Raw genomic sequence first — 19065 nt, forward strand, 5'->3', positions numbered from 1 at the left:
TGTTTCAGTGTTTTGTTACATATGGCTGCGTAGCAAATTACCCCAAAACTTAGTGGTATAAAACAGTTATTTATTATGCTCACAGATTCTGTGGGTGGGAATTTGGACAGATACAGGGAGCCAGTTTGCCTCTGCTCCACTTGCCCCTGGGCCCTCGGCTGGAAGATGGAAAGGCTGGGTGCAGGCTGGTGGTGGATGCTGGCTATCAGCTGGAGGAAGGTATCAGTTTCCTCTCATGGGTGGTTATTTGCTTTCTCACAACATGGTCAGAACCAGACAAAAATCTTTTTGTTTAATGATTAAGCCTCAGAAGTCATGCAGCATCATTTCCCCTGCATTCTAGTCATTGAGGCATCTAAGTCTTGTCCAGATTCAAGGGTAAGGGAAATAGACTCTGTCTCTTTTTTTTTTTTAATAAATCTTTATTGTTCAGATTATTACAGGTGTTCCTCTTTTTTTCCCCCCATAGCTCCCCTCCACCTGATTCCCCACCCCACCCCACCCCATGCCCTTACTCCCCGCCACTGTCTTCATCCATAGGTGTAAGCTTTTTGTCCAGTCTCTTCCCGCACCCCTCACACCCACTTCCCCCTGAGAACTGTCAGTCCACTCCCTTTCTATGTCCCTGATTCTATTATATTCACCAGTCCATTCTGTTCTTCAGATTTTTTATTCACTTGATTTTTAGATTCACTTGTTGGTAGGTATGTATTTGTAGACTCTGTCTCTTGATGGAGAAAAGCAAGGTTCTGGAAAAGCACATGGACTAAAAATACTGGTGTAACCATTTTGAAAATTAGCCTTCAACATATGGTATGTTACAAAGTGATAAATTATGTGCAGGTACAAATGGAGTAGGGTAAAGGGGGATAAGGACTGCCAGGGAGGGGGATAAGGGAGTGCAGATTGAAATTTTAACTAGGCATCATTGAACAAAGATTTGAAGGAGATTAGGGTATTATTATGTGGATATCTGGGAAAAGAATATTCCAGGCAAACAGCCAATACACTGACCCTAAGGCCAGGGGAATCCTGGTATGTTTGAAGAACACTCAAGGAGGCCCGTGTGGCTGGAATGGAATGAGCAAAGGGGAGAGTAGTAGGAGTGAACTCAGAGATGTGTGTGGGCCAGATATGTTGCCTTATAGGCCATTGTAAAAACAAACAACTTAGACTTTTATTCTGAATAAAATTGGGAGCCATTGGAGGGTTTTAAATAGAAATGACATTATGCCTATGTATACAGTTTTATTCTTTTTTTTTTTTTTTTTAAATATATTTTATTGATTTTTTACAGAGAGGAAGGGAGAGGGATAGAGAGTTAGAAACATTGATGAGAGAGGGATATCGATCAGCTGCCTCCTGCACACCTCCCACTGGGGATGTGCCCGCAACCAAGGTACATGCCCTTGACCAGAATCGAACCCGGGACCCTTCAGTCCGCAGGCCGACGCTCTATCCACTGAGCCAAACCGGTTAGGGCTACAGTTTTATTCTTAATGTAATTTCATGGATGTTACAATGGTTTGATAAAGTGCTAAATGTTTTGAAATATAAAAATGATACTGAAAGTCTTAGATCACCCTTAAATTTTATGGTTGTTACTTAAATAATCAGTTTGAATATAGCTTAACACCTGAATTTCATGGAACTTTTAGGGAACCAGCACTTAAGCAAACCCTTAGTTTGAAAGCATATACAGGGTGGGGCAAAAGTAGGTTTTCAGTTGTGCATATGGAAAAGTTAGTATAATAATTAGTAAATAATAATACAAGAATAAACTCTGTGTTTCGTGTACTTACAACTATAAACCTACTTTGCCCCACTCTGTACATTTAAATACTCAAAGCTTACAATGTATAGAACATTCATTCTGCCTGTGATTTATAAAAGTCTTAAGTAAAATATGATTGGGGTAATGAACTTACAAAATGGTAGAGGAGCATGAAGAATTAACTCCCCAAGAAACAATAAAATTTGACAAAACTGTCAAAAATTATCATTTTAGTACTGTGAAACTCATGCAGAAGCAAACAACAAATTGAGAAGCATTTATTAAAAACTGCTCAACTTTGGGTAGGAGCTATAGTTGTCTGAGGCAATGTGACTTCCCCCAGTCTCATTCCCTCTCCCTCTCTTAGTTTCAGTACTTGGTAATTCTGCCTGGGTGCAGGGCAATCCATGAAAAGCAGTACCTTTGCTACTGGAGGGGACTGGCTTGATTTGAGCAGAGCACAGAAAAGCCCCAGGCCCAGGAGAGCTGTCAAAGGCTAACTCTCAGATAGCCTGAGGTTGGAATATTGGTTGGGACAAAGTAACAGGTCAGCAAACTTGTCAGAAATTTTACTGTGAGATCCAAGCAATGAGACAGTCAGCCATAGTGGGTCTTGATAATGTCCCACATGTCACTAGTGGTCTGGAAGGCTGCCTAGGAGAGACCAGAAAGAGTCCTTCGCTACCTCCTTAACCCTGGCTGATTGTCCCAACTTCAGATGTTTACCCTTGGCTATGGGCTAAGTCACATAACTTAATTTAGAGAGAGTGAAAAAATGAATCTGTATCTTTATAGGAAGGGATAGTGATTGGAAGAGAGCACAGTGAGTGTTTTTGGAATACAATTAATATGCTGCTTCTTGCTAGGGGTGCTGGTTTCACACATGTTCACTTTGAAGATTTTTTTTTAATTGATTTTTAGAGAGAGAGAGAGAGAGAGAGAGAGAGAAACATCAATGGAAGAGCTGAACATTTATCGGCTGCCTCCTACACACCCCCTACCGGGGACCATGCCTCAACCACCCTGGCATGTGCCCCAACTGGGAATCAAACCAGCAACCCTTTGTTGCACAGGAAAACACCCAACCAACTGAGCTACACTGGCCAGGGCCATGTGTTCACTGTAATACTTCATTGAGCTGTATAGACACTTAAAAATTTATATATATATATATATACACACACATACATACATACACACACACATATACACACACACACACACATACACACACATATATATATACATACATATATATATATATGTTTTAACCAATGTCTGTTGACATGATAATGCTGTATAACAATAATAATGGACAGTAAATATTTATTTATTTTTGGACAGTAAATATTTATTTTTGCTCATGAATCTATGGGTCAGTTGAGCAGATGTGCTGATCAATGAATTGCTGTGTAGGCCAAGATTGGTTGATCATAGTTGGACTTGCTCCTGCATCTGCGGGTATCTGGCATGTACTCTGAGGGCTGGCTGGCCTAGGGGGGCCCCAGCTAGCATAACTTCCATTTACTCGGTCTCTCATCCTCCAGCAGGATTTCCAGAGACTGCATGTAGGCACATAAGGCCTCTTGAGGACTGGGCTTGGAACTGTCACACAATCACTTCCATCTCCTTCTCTTGGCCAAAGACATTCCAAATACAGGAAGAGAGAAAATAGATTCCTTTTTTTGATGGGAAGAGTGAGAAGTCACATTGTAAGAGGATATACATATAGGGAGGAGGATAACTGGATTCAATTTTGCAATGAATCTGCCACATGTTATATTTCAATTTAATAATATATAGATAAATGAAAGAAACTTAGCACAATATTGGCAGTTGTTAGATCTAGATGGCTGTTTATGGATAGTCATAAATAGCTTTTCTATAGGTTTTATTTATTGATTTGAGAGAGAAAGAGAGGAAGGGAAGAGAGAGAGAGACACACACACACAGAGACATCGATTTGCCCCACTGATTTATGCATTCATTGGTTGATTCTTGTATGTGCCCTGACCAGGGATTGAACCTGCAACCTTGGCATGTTGAGATGATGCTCTATTCAACTGACCTACTCAGCTAGGGCCTTGAGAATTTTTTAAATGTTTGTTTTCTTTATCTTATTACTTTTGGAGGAAAGATAATTGTTGGCATATTTTTTAAAAAATACAGATCTCTGGGCTCTACACCCAGAAATCTACATTTTTAAAAATATACTTTATAAAGGATGCTAAATTTTGAGAATCACTACTGTGGGCTTTCTGACTTCTATTGGAACCGCTGGCCTAACTAAAGCATATTTCCTTCCAAATTCTGTTTAAAGAAAAAGCAGCCCAATGCTGCTGGCAGCCCAACTATAAGTAACATGAGCTAGCAATACCAATTATTGACACGATTACCTGCCTCCTTTGTTCAAGTCACAAAAAGTATATAGCAACTTATAAGGTTCCTTGAAAACAGTGGTTGAAGGAAGAAGGAGGTTTATTAAGTATCTGTTGGGTGCCATAAGCATGACACCAGGCACTTTACATGTATTATTTAATCTTTGCAAAAATCTTACAGGATGGGATTATCCTTATTTTACAGATGAGGTCATTGAAGCTCAGAGAATTAACTAACTTGTTCAGTGTTTCATAGCTACTTAGAAGGCCAGAGATTTGAATCTAGCTTTCAGAGTATAAGTTAAACAATTTTTAAGAAAGCAGTGTTTTTGGAACTAATTTATGATAAGCCCAATGTTGGTAAGAATTATGAAAACATAGATATATAGCATATAACCCAGTTCTTTAGCTGTCATTATTACTAAACTAATCACTCACATTCTGACCAAAGTGTGACCATCTAATTGTTGAAATAGCAGGAGATAGAAGTCTGTGAAGTACTCTATTTTTCAGATGTTTTGGGTGATTTATGTTAAATGTAAATGTTGATATTTTAAAAAATAACTTTTTCAACAGTTGCTAAGTCAACTTAAAGGAAATTTAGAAGAAGAAAATCGGCATCTACTAGATCAAATCCAGACATTAATGCTGCAAAACAGAACACTGTTGGAGCAGAATATGGAAAGCAAGGATCTTTTTCATGTTGAACAAAGACAGTACATGTAGGTACCAAATAATTTTTCACTGTGAAATATTAGTTATGATTTTATAATTGTAATTTCTGGTGGCAGAGAAAACTTAATCTAATATTTTTTGTTTTCAACATTATTATTTCCACATATATTTTTTCGAATGCTTATGTCTCAGGCTCTATGCTGATAACCAGGAATACTAACATGAAAACGTGGGTACTGTTCTTAAGGAACTAGTAATATAAAGTGAGAAATACAAATAATTGCCATAATGGAAGTATGTGTAGGAGGCCATAGAAATACAGCATCCTTAGTCTGGGAGCAGTAAGGTAGACTTGCCAAAGTTGGTTGCTTGAGCCAAGACTGAGGGGTTCAGTAGGAGTTCACCTGTGAAGACATACAAGATCAATAAAGCAGCAAAAGCAAAACACAGCAGTGTGATGAAAGTGTGTTATGGTATGCTATAGGCTCTAAAAACTGATTTTTCTTACTGGAGCAAAATTGAGGAAGGAGGAACAGCAGGGAAGTGGATAAACTGTCACTCAAGAGTCACTTCACAAAGGTTTTTCTACGCCACACAAAAAAGTTGCTGAAAAATTTGAACAAGAGAATAATAAGATCAGGTCTGCATTAAAAACAACACTGATGGCATTTTAGAGTATGGATTGAAGATTCTGAAAATAGAGATAAGAAATAAGTTTTATGAAAGCTGTTGCAATAATCTAGTGAAAAATAATTCACAAGCAGTGGTATCTGAGAAGAAATACAAGAGATACGTGAGAAATAGAATTGACAGGGCTTCATTATTGCTAAGTTGTGTCTCCACTGAGTGTGGAGGAAGCTGGTAAAATCAGGATTTTGGCTTGAGCAGCTCAGGGTATAGTCTTTATATTACACCACGATCCATATTTACTAAAGTCTTCTCTTCCCCTTGTCACTAAATGAGAAGCACCATAGTATAATAGAAAGCACAGATGTTGAAATCAGATAGCTCCTAAAATTCAAATCCCAATTCTTCTAGTCACTAGTTATGTGACCATAGACTAGCTACTTCATTTCTTTGATCATTGGTTTGTTTTTCTCCAAAATACCTCTAGGATTTCCTAAGGAGTAAATAAAATAATGTCACGATGTACATGATGGTGAACCAGGGCATATATGAAACCAGGATACATGATACATTTTTGAAGCATTACTTTTATTATAAAATTTGGGGCAGGGAACATTATTTTTATATTAATACATAGATATATCATGGAGCAAAGGCAGAGTTGAATGAACTTTTAAGATAAATGCAAAACTTCAAAGAAATTTCACACTCGTGGCTGGCCACTTTGGATTATACCTTCAGTCCTGTCAGGGGTATGAATACCTTTACTCTCTGCCATAAGAGGCATTTTATGCAGTGAGTATATCTAAAGCTCTTGGCATTTGAGTTTCCTGTTTTTTAAGCAGAGGCATTATCCAAAGCTTATCTTAGTATTCTGATCCTTGGTGACTAATCCATTTCTAGGGTTTTAGTGGTTGTATCTATATATTGACTTCAAATATTAGTGTTTGACATTTAAAATTAAAATATCCCCCTTGCATGTCAGACATTTCTGCCTGAATGCCTGTGCCCCATTGTCCCAGCAGGAGTGACAAAGAACAGGTAGTCCCGAGAACTTGGAGGTTCCTGATAATATTTCAACAGGAAAAAGGAGAAAATAATTGGGAAGTTTAGGCTGTCTGCTGTTTGTGCCGTGGTATAATTTGTGGGGAAGCATGGGACTTGGTTGGAATGTCTGTAAGGAGGATTCTCCAAAAAGTCGGGGTCCTCTGAGGGGACCTTGCTGAAGGTGGCAGCCCCTACCTTGACTTTTCCAAACAAGTCCGATCCCCCGGTGTTTTGCTAGAATCTCTATGTTGAGTCTGTAAGACCCAATCTTGTAGAAGCATGTGCTTTCTCAAGAATACTTTCCCTGCTGTTTATACCTAGAGGTTAATTTTAGTTCAAGCTGTTGTAACAATAAAAGCCTAAGAAGGCAGGCGAACAAGCCCCTTAGCCTTCTCTTTCACAGAAACATGTGTCAGAGTAATCTGTTCATCCATCGCTCAGGGTCTCCTGGTCAGCCCTGGCAATAACTGATGGCAACTTGCGTTCTTTCACAAAGCATCCTCTTCCATATACTCTCTCAGATCAGTTGCTTCCAGTTCCCACTACCCTAATGCTACCTTACCTCTCAACCAGACTACCCATTAGCCTCCTAAATGCTTTCTGTACCTCCATCCTTTCTGATATATCCTTTTCTATCATGGGGTTACGGTACCTAAAGCAAAGATTCTATAATATCACTTTTTAATGAAACCGTCAATAATTCTGATTTCCTGTTGAGCAGAATCTTAACCCAAAACTCCCTCACTTCTTCCCTTCAGCTAAACTGCTTAATTTGCATTCTTGTCTTTCCCTTTCAGTCTATCTAATATGGCCTTGTTCTTCATGAGGCTTTTCTTTCTTTATTTTAATCCTCACCTGAGGACATTGTCTTTGATTTTTAGAGAGAAGGGGAGGGGGAGAGAGAGAAAGAAAGAAAATTAATGTGAAAGAGAAACATAGATCAGTTGCCTCCCATACGCGCCCAGACCTGGGCTGGGTATCAAACCCACAACCTAGTATGTGCCCTGACTGGGAATTGAACCTGAGACCTTTTGGTGTGTGGGATGACACTCCCACCAACCCAGGCACACCAGTCAGGGCAGTGAGGCTTTTTGGTTATTCAAGATAGAAATATTTTCCCTTTCATAAGTTCCTCTTGAACTCGCATAGTACTTTTATTTTGGAACGGCTTCTGCTTTTAGAGAGTTCGTTTTACTTTTACTTTAGTCTGTGATCTGTGATTTTTCTCTGTATAATATATACTACCAAGAACATAAACATGAGACTGAGCTGTGGTGAAACTAGTATATTCCTACATTGTTGAAGGGGGGACGTAATTCTTTACAAGTAACTTAAGTTTAAGCAATTCTGCCACAAAGGAAAACATGTGTTTGCGTGAAGATGCAGTTGCAAGATTATTACTAGAGGCCCGGTGCACAGATTCATGCACCAGTGGGGTCCCTTAGCCTGGCCTGCGCCCTCTCCCGATCTGGGACTCCTCGGGGGATGTAGTAGTGCGCCAAGCAGCAGGCGTCCAGGGAGGAGCCTGAGCCTGGGCCGTACGACCCGCTGCTCCTGTTCATCCTGGCCCTGCTGCACCTGCCACTGCGCCTGCCACTCAGTAGCGCTGCTGTGGAGGCAGGAGAGGCTCACACAGCCTCTGCGCTAGCCAGCCGTGAGCCTGATGGTGCTCCCGCTATGGGAGCCCACTGACCACCAGGGGGCAGCTCCTGCATTGAGTGTCTGCCCCCCGGTGGTCAGTGTGCATCATAGCAACCAGTTTACCGGCGCTTAGGCTTTTATATATAGGCTAGAGGCCTGATGCATGAAATTTGTGCACGGTGGCGGGGGGGTCCCCTCAGCCCAGCCTGCACCCTCTCCAATCTGGGATCCCTCTCACAATCCTGGACCGCTGGCTCCTAATTGCTCACCTGCCTGCCTGGTCGCCCCTAACTGCTCCCCTTGCCGGCCTGATCGCCCCTAACTGCCCCCCCTGCTGGCCTGGTGGCCCCTAACTGCCCCCCACTGTTGGCCAGGGCATCCCTAACTGCCCCCTCCCTGCTGGCCAGGTCATCCCTAACTGCCCCCTCCCTGCTGGCCTGGTCATTCCTAACTGCCCCCCCCCCCCCCCGCTGGCCTGGTCACTCCTATCTGCCCCCCCTGCCGACCTGGTTGCCCTCAACTGCCCCCCTCTGCTGTCCTGGTCACCCCCCCCCCCCCCCGCTGGCCTGGTCACCTGTAACTGCCACCCCCCCACCGGCCTGGTTGCCTCTTAGTGCCCCCCCCTGGTGGTCTGGTCTCCCCCAACTTCCCCCCTCCGCTGGCCTGGTCACCCCTAACTGCCGCCCCTCCCACCAGCCTGGTTGCCTCTTACTGCCTCCCCTGCTGGTCTGGTATCTCCCAACTGCCCCCCTCTGCTGGCCTGGTCTCCCCCAACAGCCCCCCGCTGGCCTGTTCACCCCACGCAGCCTGCTTGTTAAGTCGTTTGGTCGTCCCTCACTAACCCCCTTAATGGCCTGGTTGTAGGCAGCCATCTTGTGAGGGTGTGAGGATTAATTTGCATATTACCTCTTTCTTATATAGGTCTAGAGGCCCAGTGCATGAAATTCATGCACTCGGGGTGGGAGGGATCCCTTAGCCTGGCCTTTGCCCTCTCGTAGTCCGGGAGCCCTCGGGGGATGTTCGACTGATGGCTTAGTGCTGCCACAGAAGCGGGAGGGGCTCCCACCACTGCCGCTGTGCTCGCCAGCCCTGAGCCTGGCTTCTGGCTGAGTGGCGCTCCCCCTGTGGGAGTGTATTGACCATGGGGGCAGCTCCTATGTTAAGCGTCTACCCCCTGTTGGTCACTGCGTGTCATAGTGAACAGTTGTTCCACCCTTCGGTCAATTTGCATATTAACCTTTTATTATATAGGATATTTGTAATTGTAAGCAAACTGTTCATTTCCATTTTTACCTATATAAATTGTAATTACCATTCATTCCAAAAATGGGGAAAAAGTCAATGTTGACATAATGTTAATAGCTATAAAAAAGATGTTAAGAGAATTCCTTTGTCATGATAAGATTGTAACATGGAAAATTTTTTTCAACTAAATCCTATTGAAGAATTGAAACTTGAAATCCTACATGCTTTTATTTAAGTATGTCAATTTAAAGAAAAGGAGAAAATTGAAAAAATTCATTGTTACTACCTAATAAATCTTAGTTTTCAACTATGGTATCTGTATTTGTTTATGTTTTGGGGAGAAGTTAGATCATAGTCACAAAATAATATCATTTATGACTGTACAAAATATGATGTATGTCCTAAAATTTAATTTTTATTTTTATAGTGATAAGTTAAATGAATTAAGACGACAAAAGGAGAAATTAGAAGAGAAAATTATGGATCAATACAAATTTTATGAGCCATCTCCTCCTAGAAGGTACTATTAACCAAAAATTGACTCATTTTTATTCCGAAAAAAGAACAGAATATTTTAAACTTCTAATTTTGTGAAGGATTTATATGTTGAATTTTAGACTGATAAGAACTTTTTAAATTATTCTATCAGGAGAGGCAACTGGATTACTCTAAAAATGAGAAAATTGATAAAGTCTAAGAAAGATATTAATCGGGAACGTCAGAAATCTCTAACATTAACACCTACCCGCTCAGACTCCGGTGAAGGATTTCTTCAACTCCCTCATCAAGATAGTCAAGATAGTTCTTCAGTAGGTTCAAACTCTTTAGAAGATGGTCAAACTTTGGGGACCAAGAAAAGCAGCAGTGAGTGCCTAAACTCTTTAAACATTTGTTATGTCTAGTATTGATTTAGAATCCTTTCTAAAAGATTTAAAAAAAAATAACTTCAACACTCCTTTGAGATGATAGTCTAATTAATGCATTTCTTTTTAACTCCATACAATTATAAAATTCATTATATACTACAATAACACATAACCACATGGTTTTCTGTATTGTGTGTGTAAAGATATTCCGTACACAGGGATACCATCATTTGGCCGGGGAGGTAAAACAGTGTAGAAAGAACATTGAAATAAGAGCCAGAAACCTCTGCCATTTGCTAGTTCTGTTAATATGGGCAAGCATTTCATCTTTGTGTCATACTTACCAGGGTGATTATGAGGAGCAAGCGAGAAATATTTACAAGAGCTCATTTTCATAATTATAACAAAATAGAATAAGGCATTTTATAATGAGGTTTTACTCATACTTGTGTATCAAATTGGAACAAAGTTACATTGAGCAAAGCAAAGAAATAGGTATAAATTTGAAGAGAATGCTATTTAAAGATTTAGAAATAATTGATGGTTATGAAAAGTATAGAGTGCTTGATAAAGGATTGGTTAAAATAGGGGAGAAGATATAAATTTGTGTATAAACTTGTGATTTAATATTTTTTGTTTTTTTTGTTAATCCTCACCTGAGGATATTTTTCCATTGATCTTTTAGAGAGTGGAAGAGAGAGAGAAAGACAGAAACTTCGATGTGAGAGATACACATAGATCGGTTGCCTCCTGTACGTGCCCTTGACCGGAATCATACCTGGGACCCTTCGATCTGCAGGCTGACACTCTATCCACTGAGCCAAACCGGCTAGGGCTGATTTAATATTTTTAATTACAAATACAGAAGTTAACATCATAATGTACCCTACATAATTCATAATCTTTTCATTTCATTACTAGTGTGCTTAGCTAAACAGCAAGGGCAAAGTAAATGGTTAAAGAAGTGTATTTTAAGAGAAAGAGAAAACAATCCAATTCTGGGCCCTTATAAGATGTCCAAGAAGTTGACTATCAGTGTTCTTATAAAATATATAAACAGTATACTTCAAATCCACTCACTCTATCACCAGAGTCATTAAATTTTAAAAATAGATTTATATATACATGTACATTTCATTACTATTCTTTTAAGTGAATAGCAGGCAAAAACAGCTGCTATTTCCCTTAGGGGTAGACACTCCATCTGGGTAACTTTAAAAAAACTATAGACAGTGTTTTGGCCTTGGGAATTATCTCTGAAAAGGCAGTATTTTCAGGTGTAGGAGATTAGACATTCATTATAGGGTATATTTTAGAATGCAGCTGTAGCACCTAAGAATCAGAATCCATAATCAAGTAGCAAATCATATACATACATATGTACATATTCATGCATACACACATGTGGGTGTATTTATATGGTAAGCTCAAGAAATATGTTTAATTCTATGTCCCCACATAAGAATATTATTGCCTGGGTCTTTTGCTACCTAGTCTTGTCAACCAAATCTGCATGAAACATCTGAGTATTGTGGAAAGATCATCAAGTTTTCTTTAAAATGTTTCCAGATAATTTACTTTTATCTCTATCTTTAGATATAAAAATCTGACATTTTATTAAATGAGAAATGTTAGTAGATATACTTAATTTTTTTAATTAAAGGAAGATATTTTAATTCAGGTATGAGAGCCTACACAAGAAAGGCATGACAGTCTTTTCTGAGACCATCTTGTTTGTTTTAAGTACAGGATGGGGCAAAAGTAAGTTTACAGTTGTATGAGTTTATTCTTGTATTATTATTTTTATTGTATATTTTCCATGCAAACAACTGTAAACTTATTTTTGTCCTACCCGTCATTCCTTCATACTCTCTGCTGAAACCTTGATAATAAGAATCAAAAGGAAGTAATATTCTCTTTTCCTGCAATTGTTCAGTTTTAGAATTTTTTAAATAAACACAAAATACAACAATGCTAATATTCCCTTAATTTCAGTATGGTTTGGGGGGAAAAAAACATTGTGTATCTAAAAACTAATTGCCATAACAAAGATCACATTCTACCACTGGCAAATTTGAAACTCCTGTGGTCCTCTCCCTTTTGTAAGAGTGTCTGTCAGTAAAGCAGTCTTTAGAAAACAGTTGAAACAGAAAAAGAAAGTAAAGACAACATGTGCACCTTGCAACCATTCAGCTTTGGTTTAGCTAAGTGTCCATTTTTACATTGCTTTCAGTTCATTTATTTTTATCATTGGAAATAATTGTGCTATACAAAGCTAGAAAAGAAATAGGTCAAATTAAAAGCTTAAATGAATCATGACTACGTATTCCTAATAGCAATCAAATATATAAATTAAAAAGCTGAATGTACATTGCATTCTCCTTAATGAATGATTCTTGTAAGTGTGTCAAAGAACTTTGATTATTTACAAGACAATGGCAAACCCTGAGAAAGAGCATAGTTATTAAGGCTGTGTGCAATGTTTTTAAGTCTTTATGCAAGTTGTTTCACTACTGCCTGAATTGTAGTTCCAAAATAAATACATTTTTTGTATTTACTTATTTTTAAAAAGTTTAATCTTCACCCAAGGATATGTTTTTTTGTTTTTAATATATTTTATTTATTTCAGCGAGGAAGGGGAGAGGTAGAGAGAGATAGAAACATCAATGATGAGAGAGAATCATTGATCGGCTGCCTCCTGCATGCTCCTATGGGGGATCGAGCCTGCAACCAGGGCATGTGCCTGACCGGGAATCAAACCGTGAACCCCTGGTTCATAGGTCGACGCTCAACCACTGAGCTATGCTGGCGGGCGATGTGTTTTGTTTTAATTGATTTTGAGAGAGAGAGAGAGAGAAAAACATCAATCAGTTGCCTCCCATATGTGCCCCAACTGGGGATTGAACCTAGGAGTGTGCCCTGATCTTGGGAATGGAACCCTCAACCTCTTGGTGTATAGGATGACGCTCGAACCAACTGAGCCACCCCACCAGGGCTTTTTGTATTTAAATCTTATTAAAATATAGTTTAGCCAGGTGTAATTCAGTGATTGAGCATTAACCCATGAACCAGGAAGTCACGATTCAATTCCCAGTCAGGGCACATGCCCCGGTTGTGGGCTCGATCCCCAGTAGCGGGTATGCAGGAGGCAGTTGATCAATGATTCTGTCTCATCATTAATGTTTTTATCTCCCTCTCCCTTCCTCTCTGAAATCAATAAAAATATATTTTAAAATGTACATATATATATATATATATATATATATATATATGTAATGTAGTTTAAGAAAGTGACTCTAGTGAACATTTTTATTTTTGTACTAATGACTCCTATAGTTATAACCCTCATTTTCATTCACAAAATTTTCTTGCACAGTGCTATCTTTGATTTTTTTAATAACCTCACCGAAAAAGCCCTTCAAAATAAATACCTAAAAGTGTAATATACACTTTTTTGGGGTCATTTTTGCTTGCTTTAGGATGCCTTCATATCTTTTAGCCTTATCAGGACTACTTAGTGCTAGCGCTTATTACTACTGTCAAAATACTCTTTTTTTCTCTTTCCCCAGACAACTTTTTGGTAAAATGAAATTTAATGTAATTGCTCATTTCATCTTTTGAAAGCCTGTTCAAAGAATATATATTTCCATGGTGCTACTACATATTGCACCAAGAAGCAATTTGCTATTTCTTTATTAAAGTTTAAGAAAGTATTGAAAAATTTTAATGAAAGTTTTAAAAGCTTTAGATTGTTTAAAACATCCCATGGGCACTTTAGTTTTTGGTGATGTATATTACTAAAATACTCTTAAGTGCTTTTGCCTAAATTACTTTTTCCATAAAGCCTTATAATTTAAAAAATTAAAGAAAATAGAGGATTGAAAAGCCATGTACATTTTTATCACGTATACTCTGTGTCCTACCAATAGCCCTAATTTTAAAGTTATACATTTACAATTTAACTAGGAAACTTGTTCCATAAGTAATTCTAACCAGTTCCTGTATTTATAGGACTTTAGCTAATCCAAGCTTTCAAAGTATATGTTCCTCATCATTGTCTTCAGTGCCGTTCCAAGTATTTTAAAGTATCAGAGTACTTATTTCATATTTCATTATCACTCAGCAGCACGAGAATAATAACTTTAATATAGCATACATAAGCTGAAACTCAGACATTCATTTCTGTCCTTAATTTCAACATTTAACTCCCATCTGTTCTTCTCCCTTTTTTCTGTTTCATTTTTCTGTTTCTGTTTTTCTTCATGCTCTGACATTAAAGTGGTTGCACTGAAAAGACTGCCCTTTTTGAGGAACAGACCGAAGGATAAAGACAAAATGAAGGCCTGCTACCGTCGTTCCATGTGTAAGACTTTATGACAGTTCAGCTTCTTTCAGTTGACTACATTGGCTTCCATTACTAATTTTCACTAACCTTTCTCTGGACTGTGCCAATTTTCTTATTTTACAAAGTGCAGTCTTCCTCTAATACAAGGAGCTGGAAGAATTTTTTTTTTCAAAACTGGCACTGAATTTGCATTATATGTATGTTCACTGATACATACATATACATGCATATGTTTAGTTGTACATGTAATAATACACTTGTAAATTTCCAGTGCTTTCTAAAAGTTGGCAGAAATAAAACCCTAATTTTATGCCATTAGAGATTTTTTCCCAAAGGAATTTACTTAAAGAAAATATAACAATGTTTAGCATTAGACATTTATTTCCTTAATGAACTAGATTAAATAAATAAATAAAATGGCCTGTAACCCTTAAAAATGTTTGTCATTCTTTATATAATAATACTCTGGTTTTCCTTTTTTTTTTTTTTTAAAGTGGAATGGGTAATTACATAATCACATTAAATGTCTGTCACTTTGACTATCATCTCTTTCAGGTTTTTATTAATGGTATACTTATTTGATTGATAAAATGAATAATTTCTTCAGTAACCTGCTCTGACCAAGGACTCTTTATCATTTTCAATAATGATACTGTATAAGAACTGCTCTCCATCTTATCTTTATTCATTCCATTTTTGTCACCACAAAACCACATTATGAAGGCTTCTAATTATATTGCACATCACTGCGCAAAAGCATGGCAGTTGTACAGAGTAAAATTCCTTTTCCCATCTTTAAATGGGGTGGAGATGGGATAAAAGTATTTACTGAAATTTATCAGCCTTTGGCCTATTCATTTCATTCAGCTGAATGCATGTCATAATTTGAATGACATTGTGGTTACAGTTTTTTATTTTCACTTGCATTAATCCATAGGGAAAAACCCCCAGATCATTTATAATACAAAAGAGAAATAAGAGCAAGAACATTAACCATGCTGATTCATTTGCTTTCATTTGCATCCCAGCCATGAATGACCTGGTGCAGTCCATGGTCCTAGCAGGAGGACAGTGGACAGGTAGTACTGAGAATTTGGAGGTTCCGGATGATATTTCAACGGGTAAAAGGAGAAAAGAATTGGGAGCTATGGCCTTCTCTACTACAGCTATCAACTTTTCAACTGTCAACTCTTCTACAGGCTTCAGATCCAAGCAGTTGGTTAATAATAAAGGTATAGGCCGTCTGCTATTTGCACTGTTGTGGAACTGTTGGCAACAGAAATTTTAATTTGACTTTCCCTTGTGTACTTTTTGACAGTAGCAAACGGAAATAATTATCAAAACAATCTGGCTTTGATTTGAGGGAATTTTCAAAGCATTTCAAAAAAGTTAAGACATAAAATAACTAAATAACTAAAATTTTTCCTAAGCTTTTGATAATAAACAGCTAATGAACTGAAAAGAAAAGAAAAAGCAAAGCAAGTAAAGTTTGAGAAAAGGAGCGACTAATAGAAGCTTAAAAAAAAACAAAAAAAAAAACGGAAAACACTACGACTTCAAACAGAAAAAAACCATGTAGAACAACCGAGGCCCTTGCTTTGCAGGGTCACGGAGACTGTTCCATTGGCGAGTAAACTCTCATCAGAGCTATTTTTCTTGCTCCAGTTCCAGTTTTTGGTTGCGTCTAGAAATATATTAAATAGAGATGTATTACATGTAATTAAAAAAGAGTTTCCATATTCTGAGTAAATAAAATTTTGCAACGTTGGTGTGGGTTTTTATTGGTTAAGAAATACTTTAATATCTATTTTGCTATTTTATGTAGATGCTACATCCTTTGAAGATATAAGTCCACAAGGTATTAGTGATGATTCTAGTACGGGATCAAGAGTTCATGGTAAGATACGAACTTTATTTAGAGAGTACATATTAACTATAGAATGTTGCATTGAATCTGAATGTGCATTGCCAGCAAGCATGTTTTATCTAACCTGCACCTCATACCTCTGCCATTTCTTCAAACCTAATACTCCCCTTTACCCCTTTTAAGGTTACTGTTTCATCTAAATAGTCTCTGTTTTAGTCAAGGTCATTTATAAAGTATTCCTGCACAATGATTAAAGGTAATTTTGTTGCCGTTTTGGTATAAGTTCAAAGTTCTGAATTACTTTTTACCATATTTACTTTAAGAAAATATAAACTTTAAGAAACCATATTCTGCAATGTCAAGCATTTCAGGTTTTTAAATTTCTATCTGGAAAATCATATCTTACCAAACTAAATTATTAACAGTAAGTGGATAACATGTAAAAGGAATTTCATATGAAAGCGGGATTTTAAGAAATAGGATAGGGCCATGTTAACTGTGCGGTTGTTTCCCTTCTATGGATAGGAATACAAAACATTAACTACAGATGCTCATGTTCCTCCTGTTTGTGGCATCTTTGCAATGTGCAGGGTTCTTTGTCTGATCTGTTGTAAGTGACCTAATCACTAGCACCTTTTTTTGGCATGTCACTCTATTAATTTAAAATAGTCCTAGTATCCTTCTAGAAATCATATTCAAATCTAAATATGCAATTTATCTTCTTTTCTTTAAATTTCAACAATTGTTTCAGACGTGCCCTATCTTAATAAATTATGTGGAAATGTCTGCTCTCTAATGTATACAATTCAGCTATTGGTGGGCATGCTCGATGGGTGCAAGTATGCATGATTACTTCCTCCAAGCATTCTGTGATCAGAATGTAAAGTTCAGTGTCATCAGCTGGAAGTTTTATCACACTGTCTCCTGATTTTTTCATTTAGCTTCGAGACCAGCCAGCCTTGATAGTGGCAGGACATCCACTAGCAATAGCAATAATAATGCTTCACTCCATGAAGTCAAAGGTATGCTGTAGGTAAATTTATTAATATGTTCCATCCATTTCCACATTTAAAAGGGAGATCGATGAAGTCTCTAGGGTAAAGTGTGAAATCCAAATCATCTGTTTGGGACATAGTTTCTTGGAATATTTTATACTTTTAACATTGTAATACAAATGTATTTCAATGTATATAAATGTAAAAAGGAGCAGTTATTTTGGTTTCCATTTTTTATCTTTCACAGGTAAAATATTTTATAATTTACACTTCAAAAATATCTGTAGGTCTTATTTTACTTAGGTTTTATCTTTCTCATTAACATGGTTGTCCTTAATTTTTTCACGATGCTTATACATTGAACTCACATTACAGAAAGAGTTTTACATACACTTAGTTTATCCACGAAATAGGGGGAAATATATTTTTTAATTTGATAAGGCATTTGTGTGTGTATATATGTGAAACAGGAGCCAAGTGGATGCACATAGCTCATCTAAGAATTATTTCAATTTTTTTTCCTTAGTTTTTAAATATACATTTCAAGTAAGGCTTTTATGTAATGTCTGTCTGGAAGCCTTGACTAATACCTTTTTCCTTAAAGGTATACTGCCTACTCAGATTCTGGAATTGTTTAATGGATTATAAAAGTTTGTTAAAATACTATTCTGTACAGTCCAGAATTGCCAAATTAGAGTCAATGTATTTATTCCATTGCTCTTTGCATTATAAAATCCTTTTGTCTCCATTTTAGTTTATTTTTATCATTAATGCTATGACTTTCTTGCTGTGATCTGAAAAAAAAGAGGGATTTTTATATTTTTATAATCATGTTTGTATAACCAGTAGGAAAAAATAGTCTGAACATATGAAGAAGTATTTGAAAATTTAAGAAAATCTTATTCCTATAAAATTATTACAGAACTTGAGCCAAAGTCTTTCATGACCTACTTTACTCTTTTGTGATTAGAAAACCATGGAAAGTTGCATTTTCTATCTCAATACTGTATCAGTTTGCTTTTGATCAAAATCAATTAGCACTGTTAAGGAACAGCATAAACTTTAGATAGCTTTTTTCCAGAACTGTAATTTGCATTCTATACAGTTACTCAGCTGAGTGGCCACCATACCAACAGTGGAAAGCATGATTTTCCATATATGCCTATTTAATTTTAAAAATTTTTCTTTAAGGTCATTTATTAAGGATGAACAGGTAAAACTTTAAGGAATAAAAACTTCATAGAAAGGCAAAGCATTAGAATTTTTAGCATTTAGAATAGTTTTTGGTTTTAACATTCAGAAATAATTTAAAATTCCTATAGTCACATTTTGTTCTAAATTGTTTACAGTTATAGTTGACCCTTGAAAATATGTGGAAGGGGTGGGGGTTGGCATCCCTAATCCCATGTTATTCAGGGTCAAGTTGTATTTGAACCTGTATTTTAAAAAAACATATTAACCATTTATTTATTCATCCATTTCCTCATCAAATGCATTAAGTGCCTGCTTTATATCTTTAGGCTCTGAGTATGGTGGCAAAAGTGCTTATATTTGTCAAATTGACAAAATAAAGAAGCAGGCTATGATAGACTGATAAGTTTATGG

General features: G+C 37.3%; 1 protein-coding gene across 15 annotated transcripts in view; it reads left to right on the forward strand.

Annotated features, from left to right (window-relative positions):
• CCDC88A (coiled-coil domain containing 88A) overlaps positions 1 to 19065 on the forward strand; it is a gene marked incomplete at its 3' end in the record, with an annotated part of 112318 nt that overhangs the window by 84370 nt on the left and 8883 nt on the right. For 9 of the 15 annotated variants that reach the window (XM_080685786.1, XM_080685787.1, XM_080685788.1 and 6 more), the window contains exons 23-29: positions 4729 to 4874; positions 9815 to 9907; positions 10037 to 10251; positions 14533 to 14616; positions 15627 to 15830; positions 16424 to 16495; positions 17407 to 17487. In XM_080685786.1, coding sequence (XP_080541912.1) covers positions 4729 to 4874; positions 9815 to 9907; positions 10037 to 10251; positions 14533 to 14616; positions 15627 to 15830; positions 16424 to 16495; positions 17407 to 17487 — 895 coding nt within the window. The remainder of the gene's footprint in view (positions 1 to 4728; positions 4875 to 9814; positions 9908 to 10036; positions 10252 to 14532; positions 14617 to 15626; positions 15831 to 16423; positions 16496 to 17406; positions 17488 to 19065) is intronic. The other 6 variants (XM_080685789.1, XM_080685794.1, XM_080685793.1 and 3 more) reach the window with 3 other exon arrangements.

Source organism: Plecotus auritus, assembly GCF_963455305.1.
Source record: "Plecotus auritus genome assembly, chromosome: 8".
Lineage (NCBI taxonomy): Eukaryota > Metazoa > Chordata > Mammalia > Chiroptera > Vespertilionidae > Plecotus > Plecotus auritus.